General features: G+C 46.5%; 2 protein-coding genes across 2 annotated transcripts; one reads left to right on the plus strand and one right to left on the minus strand.

The window, feature by feature from the left end:
* The first annotated feature begins 699 nt into the window (after nucleotides 1–699).
* Nucleotides 700–3,787, plus strand: LOC124696141 (putative disease resistance protein RGA4). Its single transcript, XM_047228911.1, has one exon. It carries the CDS (start codon nucleotides 755–757, stop codon nucleotides 3,785–3,787), a length of 3,033 nt encoding a protein of 1,010 aa, XP_047084867.1. The 5' UTR covers nucleotides 700–754.
* An 8,943-nt stretch (nucleotides 3,788–12,730) lies between these two features.
* Nucleotides 12,731–13,877, minus strand: LOC124696142 (pentatricopeptide repeat-containing protein At1g09190-like; the record flags this gene model as incomplete). The annotated part of the gene is given in 2 exon segments (XM_047228912.1): nucleotides 12,731–13,228; nucleotides 13,230–13,877. Coding segments are annotated over 2 exon segments (1,146 nt in total), but the record flags the coding sequence as incomplete, so codon positions are not given.
* Between the last annotated feature and the right edge of the window lie 2,693 nt (nucleotides 13,878–16,570).

Raw genomic sequence — 16,570 nt, forward strand, 5'->3', positions numbered from 1 at the left:
TATTGGCATACAACAAACAAAATATAAGCACATGATGCCAGTGGGGTGTGTTGCCCACATTTAATCAAAATTCATATCAATCTCATGTTTATTTCAATGTACGAACATGATGAACATGAGGGACAAGGTGCTTATTATTTTAGCGTGAATTTCTAATGTTGTAAGAAAAACACATGTTCCAGTCATATGATATAAAAATAAATGTCTAATTTGGATAGTGGCATTTCTTAGACGTTGGGCCTAATTTTGAGTTTAGCACCAGGGCCTTGAGGTACTAGGTACTGCCTGGGTTGTACAAGGACAGGTAACATTCCAACTGCGGAACCTCCTATCTACTAAGAAAACCAATATGACAAATAAAAGTTGAAAGGGCAACCAGCTAACCATACCACTGAATTCAAAAAGATATTCTACTGCAGTAACATGCGAGAAAGTAATAAGCTGGGTAGGCTTTGAACATGGTTCCATCTTGTATAAGTTCAGACTTCAGAGCTAGTTCCTCCACTGTTCTGGACAGCTACAGGTATACATGCGGTGCAAAAGATGGGGTCCCTATCTTCAGTATTCGAATTTACTTAACTGTAACTGCAAAAGTAAATGACAATGTATGTGGCTGTTGTAAAACTAGTTTAGTTTAACCTTGTTAGTTTTCAAGCAATCTTAACACATTTTGTTTTGATTGCCAGCCAACAAATTCGTCATAATTTGAAGAAAGCTACTTGATAGATATCCCTCATCAAGTTCTGTTGGTCTGATGGCAGCTGTATTAGATCCTTTGGTTGGATCATGCATCAGAAAGTTGCAAGAAATCATTGTGGAGAATGCCGTACTAATTCTCGGTGTAAAAGAAGAGCTCGAAGAATTGCAGGGAACAATAAAACAAATACAATGCTTCCTTTATGATGCCGAGCAAAGGATGATACATGAGTCAGCAGTTCAAAATTGGATCAGTGAGCTAAGAGATGCTATGTATGATGCTGATGATATTGTTGACTCGGCCAGATTTGAAGGAAGCAAGCTACTAAGAGATCACACATCATCATCTAGAAAATCAAATCCATGTTGGGACATCTCGTTTTTATCTTGCTTTCCTGGTATTCAGAGGCGTCATGAAATTGCTGTTAAGATCAGAGACCTCAACAAAAGAATTGAGAAGCTCTCAAAGCATGGAAACAGTTTTCTACATCCCGGTATAGCACCTTGTGGCCAAGGCTCAACATCCAAACAGAGATTAAGTTCCAAGCTTGTACAACCCAACCTTGTGGGAAAGGAGATTGTACATTCTAGCAGAAAACTGGTGGATTTGGTGCTTGCCCACAAGGGATATAAGAATTATAAGCTCGCTATTGTTGGTACCGGAGGGGTTGGAAAGACAGCGCTAGCCCAGAAAATATACAATGATCAAAAAATAAAAGGAAACTTCAACAAACACGCATGGGTTTGTGTTTCTCAAGAGTGCAATGAAGTTAATCTTCTAAAAGAGATTCTCAGAAATATCGGGGTGCATCAAGAGCAAGGTGAGTCCATAGCAGAGCTCCAGAACAAGATTGCAGAAACAATTGATGGCAAGAGCTTCTTTCTTGTTCTAGATGATGTGTGGAAATCTAATGTATGGACCGATCTACTAAAGACTCCATTGTGTAGTGCAAATACAGCAGTGATTTTAGTAACCACACGAGATGTTAGAATTGCAATGAATATCCATACAGAGCATACCCATAAAGTTGATCTAATGTCAGAAGAGGTGGGATGGGAGCTACTTTGGAAGAGCATGGATATTGTTGCAGAGAAAGAAGTACACAATCTGACAAGCACTGGAATCGAGATTGTTCGTAAATGTGGCTATCTCCCACTTGCCATCAAGGTCATTGCGAGTGTTTTGGCAAGTAAAGATCAAACAGAAAATGAGTGGCAAAATATTTTGAGATTAATTGGTGCTTGGTCAGAGAGCCAACTTCCTGATGATATAGAAGGAGCTTTATATCTGAGCTACAATGAGTTACCACATCATCTGAGGCAGTGCTTCCTTTATTGTGCATTGTATCCTGAAGATGCTGTAATTTCCCGTGATGATCTTATCAGATTATGGGTTGCTGAGGGCTTTGTAGAGGAACAACGAGGGCAACTACTAGAAGATACAGCAGAAGAGTACTACTATGAGCTAATCCATCGGAATCTTCTCGAACCAGATGAAACATCTTTTGACCATGCGAGATGCAAAGTGCATGACGTCTTAAGGCATCTAGCTTGTTATTTATCAAGAGAAGAATGTTTTGTTGGCGACCCGGAATCATTAATGGTTAGCAGTATGTCAAAAATGCGACGCCTTACTGCTATCCCCAAGAAGGATTTATTAGTGTTACCTAGAATGGATCATGGAGAATTTAAGGTGAGGACCTTCCAGACTGATATGAAGCCATGGAGAGTTGACAATACATTTTTCATGAAATTTCCGTATCTTCGTGTTTTGAATCTGAGTGACTCACTGGTACAACACATTCCAGATTGTGTTGGAAGTTTGATCCATCTACGACTACTTGATCTCGATGGTACAGAAATATCTTGTCTTCCGGAGTCCATCGGTTGCCTCATAAATCTTCAGATATTGAACTTGCAAAGGTGTAAAGCTCTGCACTGTCTTCCTTTGGCAATCATTCAATTGTCCAATTTAAGGCGCCTTGGTCTGAAAGATACACCCATAAATCAGGTGCCAGTGGGTGCAGGCAAATTGGAGTTCCTCAATGATTTGGAAGGATTTCCTCTTGGTGGTGGAGGTGACAATGGTAAAATACAAGATGGATGGAAGTTGGAGGAGCTGGCACATCTCTCACAGCTAAGGAAGCTTGATATGATTAAATTGGAAAGGGCTACTCCTTACAGTACAGATTCATTGCTGATAGAGAAAAAACATCTCAAAGTTTTGAATCTGTTCTGCACCGAACGTACAGATGAACCATATTCAGAAGAAAATGTTAGCAACATTGAGAAGATCTTTGAGCAGCTAATCCCTCCACAGAACCTGGAAGATCTATTTATCAGAGGATTCTTTGGCCGGAGGTATCCCACATGGCTTGGTACCACCCAGGTGTCTTCAGTTATGCACTTGCAACTCATAGATTGCAATTCATGTGTGCATCTTCCACCAATTGGGCAGCTGCCCAACCTCAGATATCTGAGAATTGATGGAGCAGCAGCAGTTACCAAGATTGGACCCGAATTAGTTGGATGCAGGAGGGATAATCGCAGATCCACGGATGCGGTTGTTGCTTTCCCCAAGCTCGAATCGTTGATCATCACGGATATGCCCAACTGGGAGGAGTGGTCCTTTGTTGAAGAGGGAGATGCAGAGGCAGCGGAAAGGGGAGAGGATGGATCTGCTGGGATACAAAAGGGGGAAGCCCCGTCTCCAGGGATGCAGCTGCTGCCATGCTTGAAGGAGTTGGGACTTGAGGGTTGCCCAAAGCTGAGATCTCTCCCACGACAGCTAGGACAGGAGGCCACCAGCTTGAAAGAGCTCGGGATAAGAGGAGCAAGCTGCTTGAAGGTGGTGGAGGATCTCCCGTTCCTCTCTGAGTCGCTTGTAATCCAGGGATGTGACAGCCTAGAGAGGGTGTCGAACCTTCCTCAGGTGGGGGAACTGCATATAGATCTTTGCCCAAGCTTGAGGTGTGTTGAGGGGTTGGGTAATCTGCAACATATGTGGCTGGACGAGGGCATGAAAGAGATATCCTCGCTGTGGATACCAGGGCTTTATGGTGAAGATCTGGATGTCTACGACTGGCAGTAATGAATACCCCACGGCATATGGATTGAGAAGGCATGTGGTATGTACATGGACTATGCATTTTCCGTTTAACGGAAAATGCATGGTTGAACCGGCGGGCACATGCTCCTAGCAGAAATCAGGCTATCATTGGTCCAAGTGTGCGGTAGGTCCCATACAACAGCTGAGCATTTGTATGGATACGGATAGAATACATAGGGTGGGCCCCGAGACATGATGATGGGAGAGAGAAGTGGAAAATTTTCCTATCTCTCTGTAACCGCAGGCGTGGCAGCAGCAGCCCTGCTTCGAGGTCGCCATTGCCTGCTCGAGGTCCGGAACGGCGCCTCCATACACGGCCGCAGAGCGGAGACTGGCGGCATGGCTGGCGGCGCCCTCGTCGGCAGGAGATCCGGCGCAGCGGCTCGAGATTGGTGGCGCTCTCGGCCAGCGCACGAGCTTGACATGGGGCAGTTCAGGCGGGTCCCGCGTGACGGCGGGTCCGAGCTCGGGGCAGCTGCGCGGCATAGGCGGCGCGACCGTGCTGCTGCTCCACCCCGGCTCCTTCCACGGCCGCGGCCGACGTGGCGAACGTGGCCGCGTGGTGGAAGCGCGGGCCGGGCGGCGGGGCGGACGCGGACATGGTGGGTGCGACAGAAGAGTGCAGGCGTGCTCGCGAACGGTGCGGCGACGACGACGCGGAGGCCCTAGCGTGCTCGCGAACGGGTCAGGAACATCCTGGCGATGGCGCGCTCGCGTACGGGTGCCGCGCCGCGGTGGCCGCAGCCTCATAGGCCGCTTGTCTGCTGCTGCACGGACGGTGGCCCGGCGCTCCGCGTCCCGCGTGACGACGTGGAGGTCCGCACCAACATCCAGGAGGCCGGCGCCGGTGGCCAGGGAAGGAGGAGGAGGCGCTAGCGGGACGGCGGTGGCGAACGTGGACGCTGCTGCTGCACGGACGCGGCGCCGGCTCCGTCAGCGTGGACGGGGCGGCGTCGACGTGGCGTCCAGGCGAGCTTGGGGAGGAGCCGAGCGCGGCGGTGATGGGGAGAGGATGGGGAACGATGGGGCGGGGGAGAGGATAGAGGGCCCACACGCGTATGTACTGTCGTTTTGTACCTGTATATGGACAGCACCCATTCCAGCAGTGGACCCCACGCAAAAAAACTGGACCAATCAGAAGCTGACTTGGTGCAGGATCACATGCCGCCCGGTTCCATTAGTCCACTCTCCCGTTTAACAGATTATTATCTTCTTAGGTTCACACCATTCCCTAGAAAGGTCGTGGCCCTCTGCGCTGGCACACTCGTCCGCTCCTGCTCAGGCTAGTTATCTCTTAGGTATCTGCCGCTCCTGCTCAGGCTAGTTATCTGCCTCTCGTTCGGCCGTGGATGGATTGATTGGATGCTTTGCGACCGAGTCTCATACGACACGTTTAAGTATACCGTACACGCGCCGCCGCACTGCAGGCGCGCGACGCTGGCTTCGGCCTGGCTGCATGTTGTTCGTTCGGTGGGTGCACGTACGGCATCAAGGGTGTCCGGTCAATGGTTTGCGTCCATTGGCAGGCTGTCCTCTTTTATTTCCGCAAAAGGAAGAACCCAGGCCGCTTGACATTTCTGACAAAAGAGCGCATTTCATCTTATTCCTTTGTTCGGTACAAACGTTTTTGACGCCCTCATCCTATAAGCAAATTTGAGTTGATCTGAGTCTTGTGTATATTCCATTGGGTATTGTACTATTGTTATTTCCTCTAGTTTTAGTCGACTGATGTCAAGTCAGAGGCCATATTTCACCTTGTATAACTTACAGTCATAAGTGTTCTACATAAGATAATTTGGACCGACAAGATTTTTTAGAAGCTGCCTGTTTTACTAGCTTATTATACTCCTATTAGCAATGCACAACGAACTGCATAAACCCTTACACTTATAATAAGGTCTTGGTAGCAGCCTTGTCTAGATAGTGTTAACATTAAGCACGTAAAATGTTTCAATCTATTGTGATTGTACATTTCCTAAAAGAGCTCTAGTAGATAATTTGAATGGGTATCGAGATTGTGTGCTTCTGTAAATAGACAGCGATGATACTAGTTTCAATCTATTTGAAATGTGTTGAAGGGAATGTATTGTACAACTCTGTCCTTTTTAGTTACTAGAGTGGGTTGATTTGAAAAAAATCTGCTATATATATTAGTGGCAGCGCAAGATATGCTACAATCAATGACAAAACCAGCATGATTGTAATCTTCATGGCCATATGTCGTTTGACAGATGCACACACCCCAGTTTTGTTAAGAATTTGGCAAATAACTAGATCTTAACCTTTTATGTAGTCTAATCTGGTTCTTCTTTTTAAATTTTGAGTCATTATGCTTATCTTGTATGCTGGTTTATTTTGTAGGAAGTTAACTGCAAGGGCTTGGAAATTGCAACCTGGTGATTGATCTATGGGCGCACAAATACTATCAGATTTATCTTGTGTCAAAAAAAAGGAGGAAGGAGAAAATCCAAAAAAAAATGGAAAAGAAAATTCCAAAAAAAGAAAAGAAAAAATCCAAAAAAAATTGAAAAAAAGAAAAAGAAAAAATGCAGTTTTTATCTACTTCATTTGTAATGTTTTTAAACCTAAATTTGTATGGACTTGTACTTTTTATTTGGTAGGGTAGGTAACTCCGCCTATATCATGAAAAGTGTAATACTTATGGGTATAGCCGGTCCCAAGTCCGGAGAAAGGAGGAGGGAGCAGTAAGTATGTCCTACCTTAGAATTCTACCAGCACCTTCAGTTATCTAGTTATGAATCCAATTGCCTCAGGCTTGTGTTATTATTTGCTTGTTGAGACATATATTTTATTATTTATATGAAAATATTGTCTAATTATTGTCTTCAGTATTGTTTTCCGGGAATTCTTGGCTCTTACTGGTGCTGAATGATGCATCTCCCAGTACTGCGACCAGGGGCGTTGCCGGCACACCCGAGCCAGCCGAGCTCAGTTGCGCCTTGTGTATAGGAACAAAATGCCGCGCCGTTCAGTTTAGTGTGGAGAAGAACTCCATGGCGCTTAATTTAGGGTAAACACTCTATATCGTGATCCGATACGAAACAAACCATCGGACTAATTCGCAGTACAGTACTATCAAAGACTGGTTACGCCTTAGGTGGACATATAATTAAGAAGCGATACCGTGGAGAAGGACCACGGTGGCTGCGACAGCCAAGCTAAGCTTTACCATTCGCGTATGCCGGGCTGGTTGACTAGCAAGTCCACCTTCTTAGTTCCAGCTGCGCCTCAAAGCGTTCACCAAAGGTATCTGAGACACCGAACGAAATTCCGTTTCCAGCCGCGCGTCCCAAAGCCTCCTTCTGTCCGACGCAGCCCAATATGATGTCCGGCGCACCGAGTCTGTCCCGGTCCACAGGGGAGAGGCAAGCAGACACGGGACCGGCGCGTCAGCGAGACATAAAAATTCGACTCCCTCTCTTGCCACATCGCGCCTCTCCCGCCGCGCATTTCTCCCTCCCAAAAGATTTCACCGCCTCTCATGCCGATTAATTTATCCCTCCCGCCGTCGCTACTCTCTCCCTCCCGCCGCTGCTACCCTCTCCCATCCATGGCGCCGCCGACAGGCCCCAAAAAAATGGCAAGAAAGCGGCCACCAAGCCGCCCGGCAATGAGATGAAAGGGCCGAAGGCGCCGTTCCCGAAGACGTGGAAGGCGCCGACTGCGAGGAAGAAACTGGAAGGCTGGATCGACGACAGGTGGGAGCAAGATTGTCTGCGGTGCAAGATGTCGACGGCGGAGCGGAGGGGACAGCGGGTGGTGCAGCAGGAGAAGAAGTCAGAGGTGGCGCGTGCGCACCAGAAGGCGCTGGTCGCGTGTATCGCTGCTACCAACGCGAGCCCATGTAGTACGTCGGGGCCAGCGTACATTCTCGGAGTGGTGTCCCCGTCGACATCCGGCTTCTTCAACGACGGCCCTTATGCCGCTCCAGGTTGCGTCACACCGAACTTGTCGCCGCGGTACGAGGATGCGCTGCCGCATGGCGGCTTCAACCCCAACATCGTGTTCTACTCCCAGGGCGTACGACCAAGCGATCCAGCGCCAGCCAGGCCTCGGTGCGGACGGCACACCGTTTACTGGGCGCAGGGGTCCACTCGAATTCCAGGGTGCTGGTGGTGAGGAGGATGAGGAGGGGGGAGGGACGAGGGGGTGGAGGACGTCGCGGATGCCGCGGAGGATGCAGACGACCTCGTGGAGGTTGACGCCGCCGGCATGAGGAAGAAGAAGGCAGCCTCGGGCACACGAGGCCCCAAGTGGAAGGTTCTGGAGGATGAATGTCTCTGCGAGTCGTGGTCGACGGTGAGCCATGACTCCATCATCGGCGCCAACCAAAAGTACGGGTTGGGCGAGGATCAAGATGGAGTTCGATAAGCGCAAACTTGTCAACAAGGATTACCGCAAGATGACAATGAAGAGGAGCCAAAAGGCAATATCGACGCGATGGGCCATCATCCAGGCGTCGGTGAACATGTTCCATGGGTTCCATAACGAGGTCGAGACCAGAGGCGAGAGGGTCACAAACGTCAGCGATGTGGTAGGCCTCTTTCTACGAAAAGTTTTAGCGCCTAGTTTAATCTCGATCTGATTGCGCTTCCTTTGATTAGTTCGACCACGCCATGGCGATGTATCAGAAGCACTCAGAAGGGAATAAGTCTTCCGCGCTGATGCATTGCTATAGCAAGCTCAAAATGAACGAGAAATGGCGGTCGACCCGTCACTCGTTGTCGAAGGGGAAAAATATCATTGATCTGGATGCGCCGCTCGCAACATCGGTAGGGCACCCCTATCGGCAACAAGGCTTCCAAGGCCGCCTTGGCCGACGCAGCGGCGACCGAGAAGACGCACGCGTCGATCACACAGTGTCTCGCCGAGGTCTCCTCGACCCTGCTCTCCCACGACAAAAAGGCCGACGAAAGGTGGGCGGCGCTGCTCAAGATGCAAGAGGAGAAGATGGAGCTCAAGAAACTCAAGGAGGATATGTCCCTGCTGACCGCGTCGACAGCTAGAATGTCTCCCCGGACGCGGGCGGCGCATAACTTCTACAAAGGCATGATCTTCGACGACATCGAAGCCAAAATGGCGGCGGCTGAGGCAGCGGCAGCAACCCCACACCCGGAGCAAGAGCCGGCACCAGCAGGCGCGTCGTACACTTGCGTCAACAGCATCTGCATCGGCGATTGCCTCGACGTCGGCGATGGAGCAGGCACACCGACAAGGTCATCGTGATCGAAGGGCCTACGTCGACTCAGGATGCGCCGTCAGCCTCACTGAACCCCTTCTTCTAGTTTATGTTTAGATTGCACGCACCAGTCTGTAACATGATCGCGCGTCCAATATTTCGATCGGTTACTTCGATCGCGACGATGTTAACTATTTAAATTTTTGTTTGGGGGCTGCATTTGGGGGACGCGGCCGCTGGAGATGCTCTTATCTCTTTCGTGATTGGCTTACCAGACTCGATATAATCCTGCAGCGGTACTATGATCTGTGGCTTATCAGTTCACCCTGTCAGGTACTCTCTCTACCTCCCATACTTTTTATTCAGTGGTTTTGTTCTTCTTCTCCGCTATAAAGCTCAACCATTCTAGCTGTACCCATTCTCTGAACTGTCTTTTTTTAACGAGCATATGTACAAGCGCTATAAAGAAAGTTGGGGTTCTAGCGATTCAATCTTAAATCTCTAGGTAAATTATAGTAATACTAAGCAGCCTTGCAGCTTGCAGGCTAGTGGCCACATCAGAACAGGGTGACTTTGTAGACAGTGTTACACTACATATTTTGCGCAAGGTGCCCCCAAACTGTTGATGAGATGCAAGAACGCGTTGCTTCAGTAGGGACTGCTCTTTGACTTCCAACCATTCCTCTGTATCCTGCATCCATCAGTTTTCATCGTTCTGTAACACTCCACTTCTGCATTCAGTATCCTTCGTAACAGGTAATCTAAAGTGTGCCCCTAGATCAATAGAGAGTACATATTTCATCCTCTTTCATGTCTTAACGTTTCTTGATTCATACCTAATTTGCACCCGTTGATGATGCAAATGCAGCTGAGCTTTTGTGATCGGTGTGATAATCCTATCTGTTTGTTTGGCTGCTTAGCAAAGAGATCCTACTGGGATGGAACAATATGTATGAACCCGCTCTCCTGCAGCACTCTAATCAACACACTTTAATATGATTTCATCTTAGGGTTCTAGAGGCATAGATCCGCATGTCAGCAACATCGAATACCCAATTCAATCATACATGGTTCAGGTTTGACAGCACGATACATAAAAAACGGACGGCTGGGTGTAAAAAGAGCTTTTGGAAGTAAAGGAGAAGATCAACACATCCTCCTCCCCCTTATGGTTCTTCCATATCCTTTTTGCGGTTTTAAGATCAACAATGGGGAGACAAATTTCAAGGAGCAGGGAAAAGAGAAGGCAGGGACAAAATCACAAGGCCCAATACCGAAAATGTCCTATGGTTCTAGGCAGCATCTCTTGATTTTGTTTACCCTTTGTTGGGAACATAAAATTATCATTTCGAGTTGTCCCTGTTAGAGGAGGCCACAAAAGGAAAGTGCCAAGGTTGGTGCTGGGTCTGAAATGTGTATACGTCTCTGTGTGAAAGTTTGTTTCTTTGTGTTTGCCATTCTGTACGTGTTAACAGCGTCAGATTTCCTTCTGAATGCTACAATGATGCAGAGCCTATCTTTAGTAACTTCCAGGAGCCTTTTGTGCCCGCAAGTAAAATGCTGAAAGAGTGACCAAACTGATGTATGCATAAAAACCATAAACTGTAGTCTCAGCACTGAGAGTTCCTGCACTGGATTTTTTTTCCGGAATGGGGGCAAAAGATTTGACCCAGTCTGTTAATTAAGGAGTTTAGCAAGTTTACAAAACTGACAAAATAAGTCTGGTTTACAAAAGCTTTTGTCGGTGCACTGGAACTTTCATAAGTCTGGTTTTTCAAATCCATCAACTATGCTTTAAAAAGATAAAATAAGGGTCTAGTTTTAACTCAGGTACTTAACCATCAGTTGAGAGAGGATAGCTGAAATGCTACAGATTGTAAGCAATATTTTCTGGTGATATATAGGGGGCCTGCTTACAAATATAAACCTATCAAGGAGCAGGATCATGTGAGTGTGATTCCAGAATCAGACAAACTCTTGCAAAAAAACAATGGGGAAAAAAGAGAGTACTGATACTAAGAAAAACAATGTTTTAACATTTCCCCTTCTTCTGATAATAAGAACACTGTTTTAAGATTTCCCATTGTTCCGGGTGCTTCGTTACATGAAGAATCTGATATATGTTAATTTGTTTAAAACATTGGAAAAGACGCCATTGTTTTAAGAAAATGCAGCAAATTATAAAGAAGGAAAAGACTGAAATCGGGAAGCATAATACACGTCAAGGTTGAAAGGAAACTGCCTTTTAGTCCAGGCATTTAGAGTATCAGCAATTCGGCATAGAATTTTAGTAAGAAGAAAAAAGGGAGAGTAACTTGTCAATAGTTGGATTAGCTCAATAGAGGGACATATTCTGAGAAACAATTTTAACAGATGTATATCACTGATATGTTGAAGAATATGGTTTATTCGGGAGTTGGCCATATTCGGGAGTAAGTAAGCTTTGCTGAAAGTATATAATGCAAACTGAATTGGACAAATGCAATACATATTGAACAAACAACTATAGCTATCATAAAATTTCCAGCACTCAAGTTAGTCCACTTTTCCAATATATCTTGTGAGGCTGATGTTTGAAATACACGCAACCAACCAATACATATCACGAACAAATATTTGGAGCAATGGGTCTACTAAATCATGCACATACTTATTTCTTAATTCTTATCAAGCTACATTGCAGCATGGAGAGGCAATTACAGAACTGCAGACTCTTATACCAAACTCTCCAGAAGAAAATTGGCAAATAACTCTTTATCGGACAATTCAAATTTCACGATAACTTCCAGGGTGATCACTAGCAAATGGAAATGAAATAAAGTCTTCCAGATAGATCCTTTGCCACTCTATCTCATGGTTAAATGGTCACTTCATACTATTTCTGTTTACATTTCAGAAGATAAGCTAGTTCAACACTTTGAAAAGTACTAACACTCAAAACCAAAACAAAAAACTAATAACACTTCATTCAAGTTTCTTTGTGATACGTGGATTCATTCAACTAATATACGCATGCTTCATTCAATTTTCTTTGTGATATGCGGCTCCATTGAAGTGTGATTTCATCTTAAGGAAATAAGGACTAGATCGCAGCTACATAATGTTCAGAAATTAAATTAAAAATAGATGTGCTACTGCTAACTATCAATATCAACATTGATAGTGGCAACCTACATGTATACTCACTCCAGGATAGAAGGCATTACTCACATTTCTTTGTTCTTGTCAGCTAGTTGTGTAATGTTGTGAGATTTACAATTTCGAATAAGCCAATTGATTGCATATCGTATGAATTGAGATGCCTAGGAGAAAGACTTGGGGGCATATGAGGTGGTGTGCTAGGCAGCCCAAGTTTCACCACTCTCTTAATAAAATACCACAGCGGTTCCTCCCACCGTTGAAGTAAGAGAATTGAGGTGCCTACTGTCTAGTGCCTATATTGGTCTTGAACTAACCACAAGAATGTATTCCACATTGGGTATAACTCTATAGGAAAAGAGCACTGAACAAAGCTACCACCTATTCAGTTCACCATCCTAAATAAATGTTGAAGAAGCTGGAAACACAAAAATATAGCTTAAGTGATTACCTGTAAATACCAAATCCCATGATATTGATAAGATTGGTCAATGCATAGAGCCTTCCCATATAGGTCTTCTCTGTGGTTTCCCCTCTCGGTTGTTGGTGTATATTCAGAGTTAACTCATAATACGAGCACGCATATGTCAACTTGAACTTGGTTCTTCTATTAGACTCTGCCCTGGCGCCTTCTGCGCACTCATCCTCCTCATCAGTTTCCTCACATCCCCTGCCTCCTCCCATCGTCCTGTTTCTGCATAAAGATTGGCCAGCAGCACATAATTCCCTGAATTCCAAGGTTCCAGACGAATAAGCTCTTTGAGAGCTACCTCGGCAATGCCAAGCCCAGCATGGGAACGGCAGGCGCTTAGAAGCGATCCCCATATTGCAGCATTAGGCCCCATTGGCATCTCTTGAATCAGTGCATGCGCCTTGTCGAGAAGACCGGACCTTCCAAGTAAATCTACCATACACCCATAGTGTTCGATTTCCGCCTCAATCCCATGCTCTGACTGCATACTCTGGAAGATCCCCTGCCCAATATCCACCGCCCCAGCATGGGCACAGCAACTAAGCACCCCCAGGAAAGTCACAGCATTGGGAGCCTCTCCGGACCTCAACATCTCCTGGAACAGCTCGATTCCCCTTAATCCCTTGTCCATTCAACGAAAACCCTGAGATCATCGTGTTCCAGCTCACCGCGCTCCGCTGTCGCATCCCTTGGAACACCTCTGTGGCGCTGCTAAGGTCACCACACTTGCAATGCATATCAACCTCCGCATTTGCAACGTGCACGGACCTATCTAAAATACCTGTTTTACATGCGTACTCGTGTGCCCACCTCCCGGCACCAGCGTTCCCCGTCCTCCCGCAAGCAGGCAGCGCCGCGGCAAGTGTCCCATCATCTGGCACCACCTCGCCCTCCCGCACCATGTCTTCGAAATACCGCACTGCCATGTCGTCCCTCCCACACCCCGCGCACCCCGCGATCATAGCGTTCCAGGAAACCACGCTTCTCCTGGAGCGCTTGAACTGCTGCATTTCGTCGAACAGGTGGCGTGCGGCGAAGAGATCCTTGGCTTTCAGATAGGCAGAGATGAGCGTGTTGTAGCCGACGGCACACTTGTTCTGCTGAGGCATTTCGTCGAACAGGGTTTGTGTGTGCGGTAGAGGATAGGGCTTGAGGAGCGCGAGGGAGATGGCGTGGTGGGAGAGGAAGCCGAGGCGGAGGAGGAGCGCGTGGAGGGACGAGATGAGCGTGAAGGAGGGGGTGGAGCCGAGCAGAGGGAGGGAAGGGAGTAAAACAATTTTCCATTTTATAGTGTTCAATGATTATTGGAGGCTCCTAAAACCGAAGAGCAGCTTATTAACCAGGTTAAAGGAAGTCCTGATACTGGCGGAGTGCTGTTTCTTTTATACTCTGTCAAATACACATTTGTCTTGGAAATGAAGTTGGATGAAGATAACATCTGACCATTTTATCAAGAATGTGTATAAACTATCTTTTATACACATTTTGAAACTCACAGTTTAACAGTAAGAGTACCTGTCGACAGCATGCAATCCAAGGTGGCCAACAGAAATACAATGTACTACTATATGCATGTATTCATTCTTGTTAACATTTTGCTATTAGCAAATTCAACCAAGACAGAGCAGTGACTGTCACTAACCGCGTGGACTTTCCAACTTTCACTGGAAAAAAGCAGCTCCATTTCCATGCTTTGGCTTACAATGATGGGGGCATCTCCAGATACCTCCTTTGTTGGGCTAATTCGGTCCCAGGTACCCGCTCAACAACTTTTCTCCATGTTCTTTATTTGCCGCAGATCAACACGCAGCTGCCGCCCTGCTTCGTACAAACCAGCAAAATGCCTATGATTAAAGCCACACTAAAATAGCAAACACAACAAGTCTTTTCACACTCTTAATGGATAATCTTTTCACGGTAAAGCTACAATGTGATCAAATAAGATCGCCAAGGCAATGAAAGGACCTGGGAATACATTATATATGCTGGTAGGTATACTAGTAGTGCTTTACTGCTAATTGTGATGCCATAACAGCACTTTAATCTCCAAATCTTCTTTTCAAAGCTAAAGGTTATATGTTACACTACTAGTACTGAATGATTGTTCATATTCAATCGATCTAATGATACCTGTGGCAGATTAAGAATTTGATGTGGCACCGGTTTAGGAGTACATATCTCCTCCAGTGGATCCTCTGTGAGTGCAGCCATATCGCCGATAGAGGTTACCTGCTCCCTGGAACAGTCCAGGGGCACCGAGCAGAGGCAGGTCAACAGCTGTCTCGCCCCCGCCGGCCTCCGATGTCGCCGCCGACCTGCACCGTGCAACAGCCGATGTCGATCCCCAGACGTGGAGAGGGGAGGCTTTGTATGTGGTCCTCTCCACTCCGTGGCAACACGGGGGAGCATACAGTCACTGGGAGTAAACAAGTACTAGCAAGTTGGTGAAGCGCTGATAAAACAATGTCACACAGAAAGAAATGCCGCCAGTCACCAGTGCCTCCTCCTAAGCATTTGTGGGGACCTGAAACGCATCAAAACGAGAGCGGATTAGAGAGAATCCAAAGGTGGGTTGCATGCATGTGGATGTGATTGTGCAAGCAAAGAGAGTATATGCAGTTGGCAACTAGGGAGGGATAGTATCCGGATGCTTGGAGGTCAGTCTCGGTGATTGTCGTCCTTCGATGGCGTATGAGGTTCTCGTTGCCTCGTGTTGTGCCCAGGCTTGCTCATTCGGTGATGGCGGAGGCAAGAGGAAGTGCGGAGTTCGTCTCGGTGGAACTTTGCCCTTCGGTGATGTCGGCGGCTTTCGGTGTCGCGATGTAACCTTGGCAGTGGGATGCCCTTCGACGACTGTTGCGACCTTCCTAGTTCGAGGCCATGAGGATGTGCAGCGACTGTCTTGGTGGAACTCTGCCCTTCTGTGGTGTTTGCGGCTCTCGGCGTCGCGTCACGACCTCGGTAGTGGGATGCCTTTCGACAATGGCTGCGATGCTCCTAGTTCTTTCAAGGTGTAGAGTAATTGCAGGGCAAGCGAGTTTCGTTTCTTTGCGCTGCCTCGACTTCAAGATCCTTTCGGCTTATCCTTCAACACCCCTTCCTGCTCTTCTTGGTCTGTTCCATTGTTGTTGGATGCTTAGTTGCTAGGCTTAGCGGTGTTATTTCTGTTTTCTCCTTTCTCCTTCAAACTTGTAATTTGACTCTGTACTTGAGACTTGGCTGAATATATGTTCAGGCTGGCTTATGCCCGCCGTAGTTACAGTAAAAAAAAAAGTATCTGGGACACTGCCAAGTGCCAATAAACCTATGCAGCTGCAACTGTATAGTGCACAGACATGTTGGCCAAGGAGATGAGCACCCAATGTCAAGTACACAGATGCGTTTACATCTGTCATACGATACTCCCAAGTATTTATACAAGTAGATTTTAGATAAATCCGTAGCTTGACATTATACTTTTTTCACCCTTCAAAAGATTTTTTGTACTGTAATCTAGAAAGCTATGGGATATTTCAGTAATCAAATTAAAAAAACGAAAAGGAATACCCAAAAATATATATTTGTGTGATCAATGTTGTTAACTCTCTCGGCAGCATCCTGGAGGATATTTGTGTGATATATTTTAATCCCATAGATTTTAGTACAACGTCTTTGACCTTAAGGGAACACACTTTAATATGATTTCAACTTACGGTTCTAGAGACATAGATCCACATGTCAGCAACATCGATGCCACGCATAAAAATACCCAATTCAATCATACGTGGTTCAGATTTGACAGCACGATACATAAAAACGGACGGCTGGGTGTAAAAAGGGCTTTTGGAAGTAAAGGAGAAGATCAACACATGCTCCTCCCCCTTATGGTTCTTCCATGTCCTTTTTGCGGTTTTTAAGATCAGTGGGGAGACAAATTTCAAGGAGCAGGGAAAAGAGAAGGCAGGGACAAAAACAC

The sequence above is a fragment of the Lolium rigidum genome, chromosome 3 (genome assembly GCF_022539505.1).
Source record: "Lolium rigidum isolate FL_2022 chromosome 3, APGP_CSIRO_Lrig_0.1, whole genome shotgun sequence".
NCBI lineage: Eukaryota > Viridiplantae > Streptophyta > Magnoliopsida > Poales > Poaceae > Lolium > Lolium rigidum.

Excerpts from the sequence above, each read along its gene's own strand:
- LOC124696141 (XM_047228911.1), top strand. The coding sequence starts at position 755 with ATGGCAGCTGTATTAGATCCTTTGGTTGGATCATGCATCAGAAAGTTG.